Below are 13,407 nucleotides of genomic sequence, written 5' to 3' on the forward strand. Positions count from 1 at the left end.
GAGAGTCATGCATAGAGTATATTATTTGAAACTTTTGAAGTTTACCAGTAAACTACCAGAATGTTGGCATCTTTCAAGGATCGTAGACTAGTATTGAGTGGCCCTTTAGAGATACTTCAGATTATCACAGGTGTAATTATCTCTGCCCCTCTGTGTGGCCTTATCACATGTAAACTATATGAAATAATTCAATAACATTCTTTTTTTATAAAAAAATGGAACGACAAAGCTGTAAAACATTATCGTAAATATAAAACATCAACACCCTTGGTCGTTTAATATGAGGATTTCAGCATGAAATATCCTTCATATTTTTTTTTACACTGATTTATTTTACTATGTCAATATGTACTTGTTGCAAATGTTGTGGCGTCAAACTGGTGACAGTTGTGAAAAAAGTCAATAGTTGGACAAGTTGCAAAGGTAATTGAAAATAGTGCCTTTGTCCTTTCATTAATTAGACTATTTTATCTTGAACAATATGGTGTATCTACATGGACAATATGGACGAGATATAAAAATGAATAGTATATATGACTACATTTTTTGAAAGGTATTCAAGTATAAATTACCTACATTTCTACAGATTGCCATAGATTTTCAGTTAATTACTAAAATTACTGAAGATTCCAGTAACGTGGGTAAAATACCGGTAGCTTTGCAACCCTACGCGTGCAAGAATGAACCGCATTAGGTAGAAAGCTGTTGAAACACCTCAGCATGTGGCAGTCTCATTCAAAAGTGTGTAAAAGCCAGCAATATTGTAATTCCAATCAGCTATAAATGATTTTAAAAAGGTACCTCTACACTACATTTAGAGAAGTACTTCTTTTTAGAATGTTAAGCCATATGTGATATTAAAAAGTGAAAAACATGCTATGAACATGTCCTTACCATCCACACAGGAGGGTTTGTTGCGTGTTGTCCCGGCCACCTTTCCCGGTAGACAGGAGCACTTGACAGTCTGGGAGCGCTCCTCGATACGGTTCTTATTACAGCACCGGTGGGCTGCGATCACCTCACACGTACCTCCTTCTGAGGACACAGACAGAGGGACAGAGACACGTGGTTAGCCGACACATGGAGCTGAGGAGTTTGGTTGGTTAATTACTGTGGAACATATACTACAACGTCAAGAGTAGGGTTAATGTTCGATGATGTTTGGTATATGTACAAAATGGTGTTAGAAATGAAATAGATCCCTGATGTGAATTCTATATAGAACAAATTATCGACAGTGTGCTATAAAAATACATTGTACTAAATAGGCCCATAATGCTTTTTTAAATGAGTTTCTATGGTTACTCACTTCATCTTTTTAGATGACTACATTTATCTGAGGGTAAATACCTTTCTGTTGTTTTTAACAACCTGAACTTAATTAAATCATGAGTTCATATAATCACATAGTACACATTTAAAAAATACTGCTGAAAATAAATGTAAGGCACATAACATGTAATTACTATGTTATCCTCTTCACCACAGCATGCGCTGCAAATTGCCCCTAGAGGCATTTAGATGATTCTAATTTGACTCTCAGGGTGTTCCTCAATCCATTACAAATCACTCCCTGATGAGGAAATCATGCTCTGCTCTTGCATTAATGTGGCTCTCCTTGCATCTCTGAGAGCCTGCATATGATAATCATCTGTTCCAGTAGGTTCAGGAGTGAAGGCCTGGAGAAACTGAGAAATTAAATCTCATTATTACAACACACACCAGGCCTTAACCAGGCTGACTCGGTTAAACCAGCCTCCACTAACAATGGTTCTCCTACAGAGGTGACATCATTTACAACAACTGCAGCACAATGGACCTTGTTGTGACAAAAGAGGGTGTCAAAATAATGTGGAGGAGAAATGTGCCACTGATGGGTCAAAGTAACAATAGGGATCACTCTGGGGAGGGAGGGGCTGATGGAGCCTAGGGACGTCCCTCCTCTCCAAAAAAATGGAGAGAGGAGAATGGAGAGAGAGGATGGATAGAGAGAGAGAGGATGGATAGAGAGAGGATGGATAGAGAGAGAGAGGATGGATAGAGAGAGAGAGGGCAGGGGCCTGCCAGAGCCCCGACTGGGACGGTGAGTAATGAGGGAGCCACTGGAAGTGCCCCTTTCACATAGTTATAAAGTGGCGTGCTAATGCAGCCAGCGGAGCTGCAGGAGAGGGGCCCTCCATCACCGTGTGGCCCTCTCCTCACGCCCCGGGAAAAACTCTTCATCTTCCTCTGACAGCCATCACCACAGACATCATCGTCCAACAATTAAACTGGAGCTCACAGAGGAGAGAAGAGAGGGATGATCAGAGGGAGAATAGGTAAAAGGGAGCCCAAGAACTTTTCCTCTTTTGTAGCAGTGTGATTTTCTTCATGGTGGTATTGCATTTTAAACATGGTGGTAAAATCGTTATATTGTCTTATTGGAGGATGGCTGTGTAAATGTTTGAAGTGGCTGGATCTTGAAAAAAAAATCTGAGCTGAGCTTGGTAACACTTTTCTGTTCACATTTTCATCAAGGTCTGCCATGCCCAGACCACAGGCAGTGGAGACTGGGATTAAAAGGAGTACATTTGCAGTTATGTTGGTCACTGCTGTCCTGCAGAATTAATGTCACTCTCCACAAGCTTAGTTTTTGATACAGTATATCGGGCCATGAGGCATAACACAAACCATAAAAGTGAGGAAAGAATCCCTTGAGTGCACTATATTTAAACCCCAAAACTCACAATATGTTGGATTTATTCAATATTTTACTGGTAGTTTCCTGCCTGGAGACATGCTTTTAAGCCTGTTGTAGAGGCAGCCCTCACAAAATGCCCACCTTCAAGTCCTGACTACTTAGGGAATTTTTATCATACCCCCTGGCCTTTTGTCGATGTTGGTCAAAAATCACAATGATTCCATCAGACTCCTAAATGCTGAAATTACATTGCTATGAGGAATCAATTATTCTGTCAATAAGAAATGCAAACCGGTGTGATGAACATGTACAGGTGTCCTCTCTTCATTTGATCACTAGGCTTCTTGTTACGGCTATCGTCATATTCTTCCTCCTCCTCGGACGAGGAGAGGCGAGACGGATCGGACCAATACGCAGAGTGGTTAGTGTTCATAATGATTTATTAAAACGAAACTGAATACTGGATACAAAACAAATAAACGAAGTGCATAAACCGAATACAGTACCGTGTGGTGCAACAAACACAGACACGGAAACAAACACCCACAAAACACACGTGAAACCCAGGCTGCCTAAGTATGATTCTCAATCAGGGACAACGATTGACAGCTGTCTCTGATTGAGAATCATACCCGGCCGAACACAAACATCCCAACATAGAAAATCAAACATAGACAAACCCACCCAACTCACGCCCTGACCAACTAAATAAATACAAGAAAAAGGAAAACAGGTCAGGAACGTGACATAACCCCCCCCTTAAGGTGCGAACTCCGGGCGCACCAGCATAAACTCTAGGGGAGGGTCTGGGTGGGCGTCTGTCCACGGTGGTGGCTCTGGCGCTGGTCGTGGTCCCCACCCCACCATAGTCAAACCCCGCTTCCGTGGCCTCCTCCCAATGGCCACCCTCCATGTCAATCCCACTATACCAAAGGGCAGCACCGGACTGAGGGACAGCACCGGACTGAGGGGCGAATCCTGGCTGGCTGGCTCTGGCGGATCCTGGCTGGCTGGCTCTGGCGGATCCTGGCTGGCTGGCTCTGGCGGATCCTGGCTGGACGGCTCTGGCAGCTCCTGGCTGGACGGCTCTGGCAGCTCCTGGCTGGACGGCTCTGGCAGCTCCTGGCTGGACGGCTCTGGCAGCTCCTGGCTGGACGGCTCTGGCTGGTCTTGGCTGGACGGCTCTGGCTGGTCCTGGCTGGACGGCTCTGGCTGGTCCTGGCTGGACGGCCCTGGCTGGTCCTGGCTGGACGGCTCTGGCTGGTCCTGGCTGGACGGCTCTGGCTGGTCCTGGCTGGACGGCTCTGAAGGCTCAGTACAGACGGACAGCGCTGGGCAGGCAGACAGTTCAGACAGCGCTGGGAAGGCAGGCAGTTCAGACAGCGCTGGGAAGGCAGGCAGTTCAGACTCGGGCTGCGCTGGAGAGGAGGAAGGCTCTGACAGCGCTGGACAGGTGGGAGCAGCTGGAGAGAGAACCCGGAGAGACAGCTTGGTGCGGGGGGCTGCCACCGGAGGACTGGTACGTGGAGGTGGCACCGGGTATACCGGACCGTGAAGGAGGACACGCTCTCTTGAGCACCGAGCCTCCCCAACCCTGCCAGGTTGAATGTTCCCTGTAGCCCTGCCAGTGCGGCGAGGTGGAATAGCCCGCACTGGGCTATGCTGGCGAACCGGGGACACCATCTGTAAGGCTGGTGCCATGTACGCCGGCCCGAGGAGACGTACTGGAGGCCAGATATGTTGGGCCGGCTTCATGGCACCCGGCTCGATGCCCAACCTAGCCCTACCAGTGCGGCGAGGTGGAATAGCCCGCACTGGGCTAAGCACGCGTACTGGGGACACCGTGCGCTTTACCGCATAACACGGTGTCTGACCAGTACGACGCCCTCTCACTCCACGGTAAGCACGGGGATTTGGCTCAGGTATCCTACCCGGATTTGCCACACTCCGCGTGTTCCCCCCCCCCCAAGAAATTTTTGGGTCTGACTCTCGGGCTCCCAACCGCGTCGCCGCGCTGCCTCCTCATACCAGCGCCTCTCTGCCTTCGCTGCCTCCAACTCCGCCTTGGGACGGCGATATTCCCCTGGCTGAACCCAGGGTCCTTTGCCGTCCAGAATCTCTTCCCAAGTCCAGGAGTCCTGGGTCTTTTTCCGCTGCTGTTGCCGCCCTTCTCCACTCCGCTTGGTCCTTTGGTGGTGGGTGTTTCTGTTACGGCTATCGTCATATTCTTCCTCCTCCTCAGACGAGGAGAGGCGAGACGGATCGGACCAATACGCAGAGTGGTTAGTGTTCATAATGATTTATTAAAACGAAACTGAATACTGGATACAAAACAAATAAACGAAGTGCATAAACCGAATACAGTACCGTGTGGTGCAACAAACACAGACACGGAAACAAACACCCACAAAACACACGTGAAACCCAGGCTGCCTAAGTATGATTCTCAATCAGGGACAACGATTGACAGCTGTCTCTGATTGAGAATCATACCCGGCCGAACACAAACATCCCAACATAGAAAATCAAACATAGACAAACCCACCCAACTCACGCCCTGACCAACTAAATAAATACAAGAAAAAGGAAAACAGGTCAGGAACGTGACACTTCTAAAGTTTGTAATTTCCACTTAAATATGTCATACTTGATTTGCCCTAATGAAAAATGTATCAACTCCTGCAAATATTTCCATTATTTATAATCCACATAATTCACGTCCTGTTGCTGTAGGATTATTTTTCTGATGTGAGAAACTGGTCAAATTAAGATTGGACATCTGTATGAACTGCATTTCAAAGGACATTCAAAGAATATGGTATCATCTCTTCTTACAAACTCATCTCTTCTATCTCACCTCCATGTGGGATATTTGATCAAAACATAGAACTTGTGTGTGTGTTTGTGTATGTGTGTGTGTGTTCTTGCATTTGGGCGTGCCTGTGTGTGTGTGTATCTGCATGCATGCGTGTGTGTGAGTGTGTGTGCGTGCCTGTGTGTGTGTGCACGCGTGTGTGTATGTGTACGTGTATGCGCACGCCTGTGTGTGTTATTTAGCTCCAGACCCTGGGGTGAGATAAGCAGCTCTATGTCCAGCCATCAGCCAGGTGGACATTAGAGCAGTTAACTCAGTACCATCTGTGCAGACAGAGAATGTGAGCAAAACAATAGACCTGATCGGACACCATGGGACCAGAGGGGAGTGATATGCAGAGGACAAATTGCCACCTGGACAGTACATTATGCTGTCCACATACAGTACACCTAAGCTCACTTGGACCATGTCAGCACGGGGCTAATACTTGTCTATTCTCTTTGTGTGTGTGCTGCATGCCTGTGTGCTGCATGCCTGTGTGTGTGCGTCTGTTCCTGGCCTGTGTGTGCACATTTGTGTGTGTGTCTGTGTATTTGTCTTTGTGTATGTGAATGTAAACGAGGTGCACTGTACATGTATGTGTGTATGCGCGCGTGCATGTGTGTTTGATGGATGGACCGTTCACAGGCTGTCACCCAGCTAGAAGGGTTAATTCAAACAGGTAAGATGGGGTAGGTGGTTCTGCTTTCTACCCTTTGGTGGGATGAGGTGAAGGGCATCAATGAGAGCATCGACTGGTCATTTTTCTCCTCGGAGCCCACAGTGACAGCAGTCATTAGGCGAGTGGTTGAGGTGATTATGTTTAAGGAAATCAATTCTTCATTGTTTTCAGCGTAGCCCAACGGCCAATTAAAACCCCACTAACGAAGGAGCGCTGGAATATGAAGAGAGAGAAGAGATGAGAAATGGAAGCTTACAGATCAGAGTCATTATTCACAGTAATGAATTAACCGCTCATGATTAAAAAGCAAAGAAACCCAAGTTTGAAAGCAGTAGTAAGGTAGGATTGGATGTGTGCTGCATGGTGTGTATTGTATACACCCACGCATATGCACATTCCAGTATGAATCTCCTATGGCAACATCAGATGAAGAGAAAAGTCACTGGAAAGAGAAGGAGCTTTGTGTTTTGACACTTTGGGGGACAGGGGTGTGCGGGCTACCAACTCCCCTCTCACTAAATCTGTCCAGTTCAGACATGGAGACAATAGCACTGTTTTTGTCTATGTCAGTGCAGAGATAACAGAATGCCTCCCCAGAAAACCAAAATTGTGACTTGTTTTAGGAAAGCAGGCGTATGTCGCGTGTCACTACTTCATAGGAGAATTCTTTTTTTTATAAACATTTTTTGGGGGGTAGAAATGCCTTCTGGAACATGTGAACTTTCATGTTCCTTAATTACAAACTTGAATGCCATCTGTAAATACAAATAAAATTGTTAATTTATGAGCTTAGTTGGTTTAGCCATGGAACAAGACTGGAACCTTCCCGGTAGCCATGATTGGCTGAAATAATGGATGGGCTGGACATGCCGAGAGATGACTTTGGATTGGTCTGCCATGTAGCATGCTTCAGTCTATAACATGACCTGCTCAGTATGTGTAGGTAATACTTTCTAACGTGTATTTTTTGAAAGATTTCACAAAGAACGTCAAAGGTCAAAGAACGTCAAAATCAGTGGAATGCCCGGTGGAAGCAGAATATGACAGCAAAGGAGATGGAGAAAAATCTGCCATTTGATTGTAAATATGTGGAGTGAGTTAAAAAGAGAACACACAGGCTGTTTTATAAAACACCTGTCTCCGGATTACATCTTCAAACTAAGGGCAACCATGGCATCTGTGACAGAGAGGGAGAAGCATTCATCCTTGTATACGACTAAAAGAGTCTAGCTAGCCACATTTTAAGATATTATATGTTTCTAGTTTTGTCAGAAAGTAATTTTCAAGCGTATTGTTAGCTAGCTAGCTAATGTTAGCAGGCTGGCTCGCTAGCTAACATTACGTGTATGATCTGTGTAGTAATATTATTCGTATCTTAGAGCCATTTGCATCCTTAGGTATAGCCTTATGTTAGCTAGCTAGCTAACATTGACTCTAGTTGATTAGCTACCTGCAGATTCACGCAGGGTAGTAACATTATGAGTTGGGATTAAGGTTCATTGTTTAGTTAGCTAGCTAGCTACATGTCTAAATAAAAGACTCCACTATGCAAGCAACCATTTCATAGTACCATTTACACCTTCTGTATCCTGTGTTTGTGACATACACTACCGTTCAAAAGTTTGGGGTCACTTAGAAATGTCCTTGTTCTTGAAAGAAAAGCACATTTCTTCCATTAAAATAACATCAAATTTATCAGAAATATAGTGTAGACTTTGATAATGTTGTAAATGACTATTGCATATTTTTAATATAATATCTACAAAGGCTTACAGAGACCCATCATCAGCAACCATCACTCCTGTGTTCCAATGGCACATTGTGTTAGCTAATCCAAATGTATAATTTTAAAAGCCTAATTGATCATTAGAAAACCCTTTTGCAATTATGTTGGCACTGCTGAAAACTGTTGTTCTGATTAAAGAAGTAATAAAGCTGGCCTTCTTTAGACTAGTTGAGTATCTGGAGCATCAGCATTTGTGGGTTTGATTACAGGCTCCAAATGGCCAGAAACAAATACTTTCTTCTGAAACTCGTCAGTCTATACTTGTTCTGAGAAATGAAGGCTATTCCATGCGAGAAATTGCCAAGAAATTGAAGATCTCGTACAACGCTGTGTACTACTCCCTTCACAGAACAGCACAAACTGGCTCTAACAAGAATAGAAAGAGGAGTGGGAGGCCCCAGTGCAAAACTGAGCAAGAGGACAAGTACATTAGAGTGTCTCGTTTGAGAAACTAGACAGTTTTTGCAGCTTCATTAAATAGTACCCACAAAACACCAGTCTCAACGTCAAAAGTGAAGAGACGACTCTGGGATGCTGGCCTTCTAGGCAGAGTTGCAAAGAAAAAGGCATAACTCAGACTGGCCAATAAAAATAAAAGATTAAGATGGGCAAAAGAACACAGACACTGGACAGATGAACTCTGCCTTTGGATGGTGTATCAATACACAACATCACTAAAAGATAGAGGCTTCCTTCCTAAGTCAAATTCTCAGGGATTTCACCATGAGGCCAATGGTGACTACAACAGTTACAAAGTATAATGGCTGTGACATGAGAAAACTGAGGATGGATGAACAACATTGTAGTTAATCCACAACACTAATGGACAGAGTGAAAAGAAGGAAGCCTATGCAGAATACAAATATTCCAAAACATCTTTCCTGTTTACAACAAGGCACTAAAGTAATACTGCAAAAAATGTGGCAAAGTAATGAACTTTTTGTCCTAAATACAAAGTGTAATGTTTGGGGCAAATCGAATTCAACACCTTACTCAATACCAGTCTCCATATTTTCAAGTAATGTGGTGGCTGCATCATGTTATGGGTATGCTTGTAATAATTAAGGATTGGGCAGTTTTTCAGGATAAAAAAGAAGCTGAATGGATCTAAGCATAGGCAAAACCCCAGAGGAAAACCTGGTGCTTTCCACCAGACACTGGGAGATGAATTCACCTTTTCAGCAGGACAGTAGCATAAAACAGAAGGCCAAATCTACACTGGAGTTGCTTACCAAGAAGACAGTGAACGTTCCTGAGTGACCTTGACTTAAATCTACTTGGAAATATATGGTAAGACCTGAAAATGGACATCTAGCAATGATCAACAACCAATTTGACAGAGCTTGAATAATTTGGCAAGAACAATGGGCAAATGTAGCACAATCCAGGCGTGGATAGCGTTTAGAGGCTTAACCAGAAAACCTCACAGCTGTAATAGCTGCCAAAAGTGCTTCTACAAAGTATTGACTCAGGGGTGTAAATGCTAATGTAAATGAGATATTTCATTATTTCCTTTTTACAAATTAGTAACATTTTCCAAAAATATGTTTTCACTTTGTTATTATGGAGTATTGTCACGACTCCCACCGAAGGTGGCTCCTCTTTCTGTTCGGGCGGCGCTCGGCGGTCGTCGTCACCGGTCTACTAGCTGCCACCGATCCCCTTTTCCTTTTCTGTTAGTTTTGTCTTATTGGTTACACCTGTTTCTTGTTTAGGTTTTGGTTAGGGCTATTTAAGCCGGTTATGCTCGCCTGCTTTTGTGCGGGCTTGTCCCTCTGTTCATTTTCGTGGTTGTGCTATTTTCTTGTTTTCTCAGGACTGTTTGGGTCCTGTTTTTGGGCCGGTCATTTTGTATGCGCCTGGTGTTTTGGCGTGACCGTTTTCTGTGCCGGAATAAACACGATTGTCCTTTACCCTCTGCTCTCTGCACCTGACAACGCACCCACTACTCCTAGAAGTTCGAAACAAGTATTGTGTGTATATGGGTGAGAAACCCCTCCAATTTAATCAATTTTGAATTCAGGCTGTAACACAAGAGCATGTGACCCGTTTCAGTAAAGTAAGCGTATGTCGTGGGGTCACTACATCACACGAGAGCCATTTGAAGGTAAACTTTAAAAAGTTTTTTTGGCAAGAAATGCCTTATCGAACATGTGAACTTTCATGTGCCTAAAATAACAAACGTGTATGCCATCTGTAAATACAAAATAAAATTGTTAAATTACAAGCCTAGTTGGTTTAGCCACAGAAAAAGTCAGCAACCTTCCACTAGCCATGATTGGCTAAGATAATGAGTGGGCTGAACATGCCGAGAGATTTGTTTGGATTGGTCTGCCAAATAGCGCGCTTCTGTCTTTTTGAGCTGGTCAGTATGTCTAGGTAATCCTGTCTAACACATTTTTTTTATGTATCGCCGAGTAAAACTGCATAAACCTAATGTCAAGTTAAAGTGTACTGTTAGCTAGCTAACGTTCGCTGGCTGGCTTGCTAGCCAACGTTACATGAATGCTCTCCACTTTCTGGAGGACCGAGATATGAAATCAATGGAATTCGAGTATGATAGCTAAGGTGATGGAGAAAACACGTCTCCTGATTAAGTCTTCAAACTAAGTGCAGCATGGCATCCGACAGGAGACACGTCCAACAATGATGTATACGTTAAGATAGTCTAGCTAGCTATATTTTCAGATATTACACGTTTCTAATTTTCACAGATTGTGGTTTAATTTCAATTTAAAGTGTACTTAAAGTGTACATGCAGGGTAGTAACATCATGAGTCGCGAGTATGGTTCATTGTTAAGCTAGCAAGCTAGCTAGCTACATGTCTTAACAAAAGACTCCATAATGCAAATATTCATTTCAATAGCATGTCACTGCAACAACTGTTGATAGACGTACTAGCTGATACATTTGCTGTGGCTATCTACTCTGTTTTCAGACCATGGGTAAGAAAGTCTAGCTAGCTACATTTTCAGATATTTCACTTTCAAATTTTGACATAAAGTATTTTCATTTCAAGTGAAAATGTACTGTTAGCTAGCTAGCTAACATTAGTTTTCTGGCTCGCTTACTAATGTTACGTGTATGATCTTATAATTCGTATCTCAGAGCCACTAATTATAGCCTAACGTTAGCTAGCTAACATTTAACCTGGTTGGTTAGCTACCTGCAGATTCATGTAGGGCAGTAACGTCATGAGTTGGTATTAAGGTTAATTGTTTACCTAGCTAGTTAGCAAGCTACATGTCTTAATAAAATACTCATCTTAGCGTGCCAGAGCACAGAATAACTGATGAATTTACGAAGGCTAAACACCAGTTGAATATGGCCGGTGTCAGTAAACGTCGGCAAAAAAGCGCAATTACATTTTTGGCAGCAGCACAGTTAGTCACCAGCACTCTGGATAACATGAAAACAGCCTAACCAGCTCTGCTAGGGCGAGTAAAATGGTCAGAGTGGGGTGTTCTCTCATTATGTATCTGGAAGTAGCTAGCATGCTAGCCAATATTAGCCAGTTAGCTTGGGTGCTTGACTGCTGTTAGTACAGAACGCTCAGATCAACCCTTAAAGAGACGGGTTGGGCTAAAGCTTAAGAAAGGTGTGAACGATGCTGAATGGGTGTAGACAAAGAAGGGCTCTCCAATAGGAGTACCAAAACATTGAAAGGCCATTTTCTCAAAAGTGAGTTTACAAGTTTATCAACTTTCAAAGCAAAATTACTTTCCCATTGTTCCTCAACTGTAGTGTATGATATAGCATTTTGTAGCTCTGTGTTTCTACCTTTATCCAACGTAAAAAAAAACACAATTTCAAATGTTGCTACATAAGACCGATTTGAGCCGGTCGATCACAAATGTGGAATAAGACAAGGGGTATGAATACTTTCTGAAGGCACTGTAAGTGGGTGAGTGTGGAGCGAGGAGCAAAGCATAATCATAGCAGATTGGGGAAAAAGTGGTGTCAGCCTTCCCTCCGGTTCCAATTTCGCTCTGGTACTGCTCACCCACAGGCTCTGGGCATGCTCTGCCTAGCGTTTTTAGTTTCCTTTATCATTATTCTTTGAATTATGCCTATTCGGTTGTAATTATTTAGCCTACCCACCCACAGTAGCCTTATATCTAGTTTATATTATACTTTCTAACATTTGGATGTGTTGTTTCTATTATGAAGGACATCAAATGTGTTAACAGATGTTTTAGGTGGGCAATACATAGGATAATGTCAAATGTATTTTAATTTTTGGGGGGGAATAGAAACACCGTAATACAAATCAATTTAATTAAGCTACAATTTCATAAATAAATAATAAAGGCCAGTATCAGCTTCTTTTCATGCTTCTGTGCACAAATCATTTGACCGCTGCAGTTTGAGATTATTAATTCCCATTTGTTTGTGAAAAGAAGCTGATACTGGTCTATATTATTTACAATGTAATTCTGCTATTTTAGATTAATTATGGAGTTTCTATTCCAAGAAAAACTCAAATATATTGTACAGTAGCCTATGTATTGCCTACCTAAATCAGTTAATACATTTGAAGTACTTCAAAATAGAAAGCACATATCCTAATGGTAGAAAGTACAACATAAACTAGATGTAGGATGCTGTGGTTGGGGAAGGCTTAATAATTACAACCGAATTAGCCTAATTAAAATAAAAGTGATAAAGGAAAGAAATAATGCTAGGCAGAGCATGCCCAGAGCTTGTGGCTGGGCAGTACCAGAGCGACATTTAATCGGGAGAGAAGGCCGACACCATTTAACAAAAAAAGATCTGCTTGAATTACACTCTGCTACTCGCTCCACACTCACCCCATTTAGATGCTCTGGCATTCAAAAGCAGCCCTGCTTTAGGCTATCAATGAACTGTCAATGAATAATCATATCAATGGATGGAATCAGTGAATGAATGGCTGCAGCAAGCATTACACGGTCTGACTAGCTGCATAAAAAAATGAGGCCTAATTAGACAAAAGAACAATTATGTCGTTCAAAGAAGATACTGTCGTTCAAATGAGGTACTAAGTCGTTCAAATGAGGTACTAAGTCGTTCAAACAAGATCATTCCAAGAGTGTATGTTTTTTTTTGCTTTGGCTTCAGGACTTCTGTACTGTTCAAATGTCCTATCAATGAAATAATTGGCAGATTGTCAACAGATGAAGTTAATAAAATATGGTTGTGTTTGTATGATTAAATGCTGTTCAAATGTCCTATAAATTAAATAAAAATGCCATGTGTCTATATAACCTTCAAGTGGGCCTACAATACAACCCTCAAATGTGAATTGCCATTAAACCTGAAGAGAAACACAATAGGGATGTATTCCAATCTGCTGTTTTACGCTTGAAGGAGCTACAAATTTGCATGCTGAGCATTGTGTGGCAATATCAGGTAAGATTTAAAT

The 13,407-nt window shown here is 42.8% G+C and overlaps 1 protein-coding gene across 1 annotated transcript in view; it reads right to left on the bottom strand.

Annotated features, from left to right (window-relative positions):
* The window catches only part of LOC120065707 (chemokine-like protein TAFA-1), a 271,320-nt gene that overhangs the window by 18,678 nt on the left and 239,235 nt on the right, over nucleotides 1-13,407 (bottom strand). Inside the window, exon 2 of the mRNA XM_039016788.1 lies at nucleotides 895-1,035. Coding sequence (XP_038872716.1) covers nucleotides 895-1,035 — 141 coding nt within the window. The remainder of the gene's footprint in view (nucleotides 1-894; nucleotides 1,036-13,407) is intronic.

Source organism: Salvelinus namaycush, chromosome 20 (assembly GCF_016432855.1).
Source record: "Salvelinus namaycush isolate Seneca chromosome 20, SaNama_1.0, whole genome shotgun sequence".
Classification (NCBI taxonomy): Eukaryota; Metazoa; Chordata; class Actinopteri; order Salmoniformes; family Salmonidae; genus Salvelinus; species Salvelinus namaycush.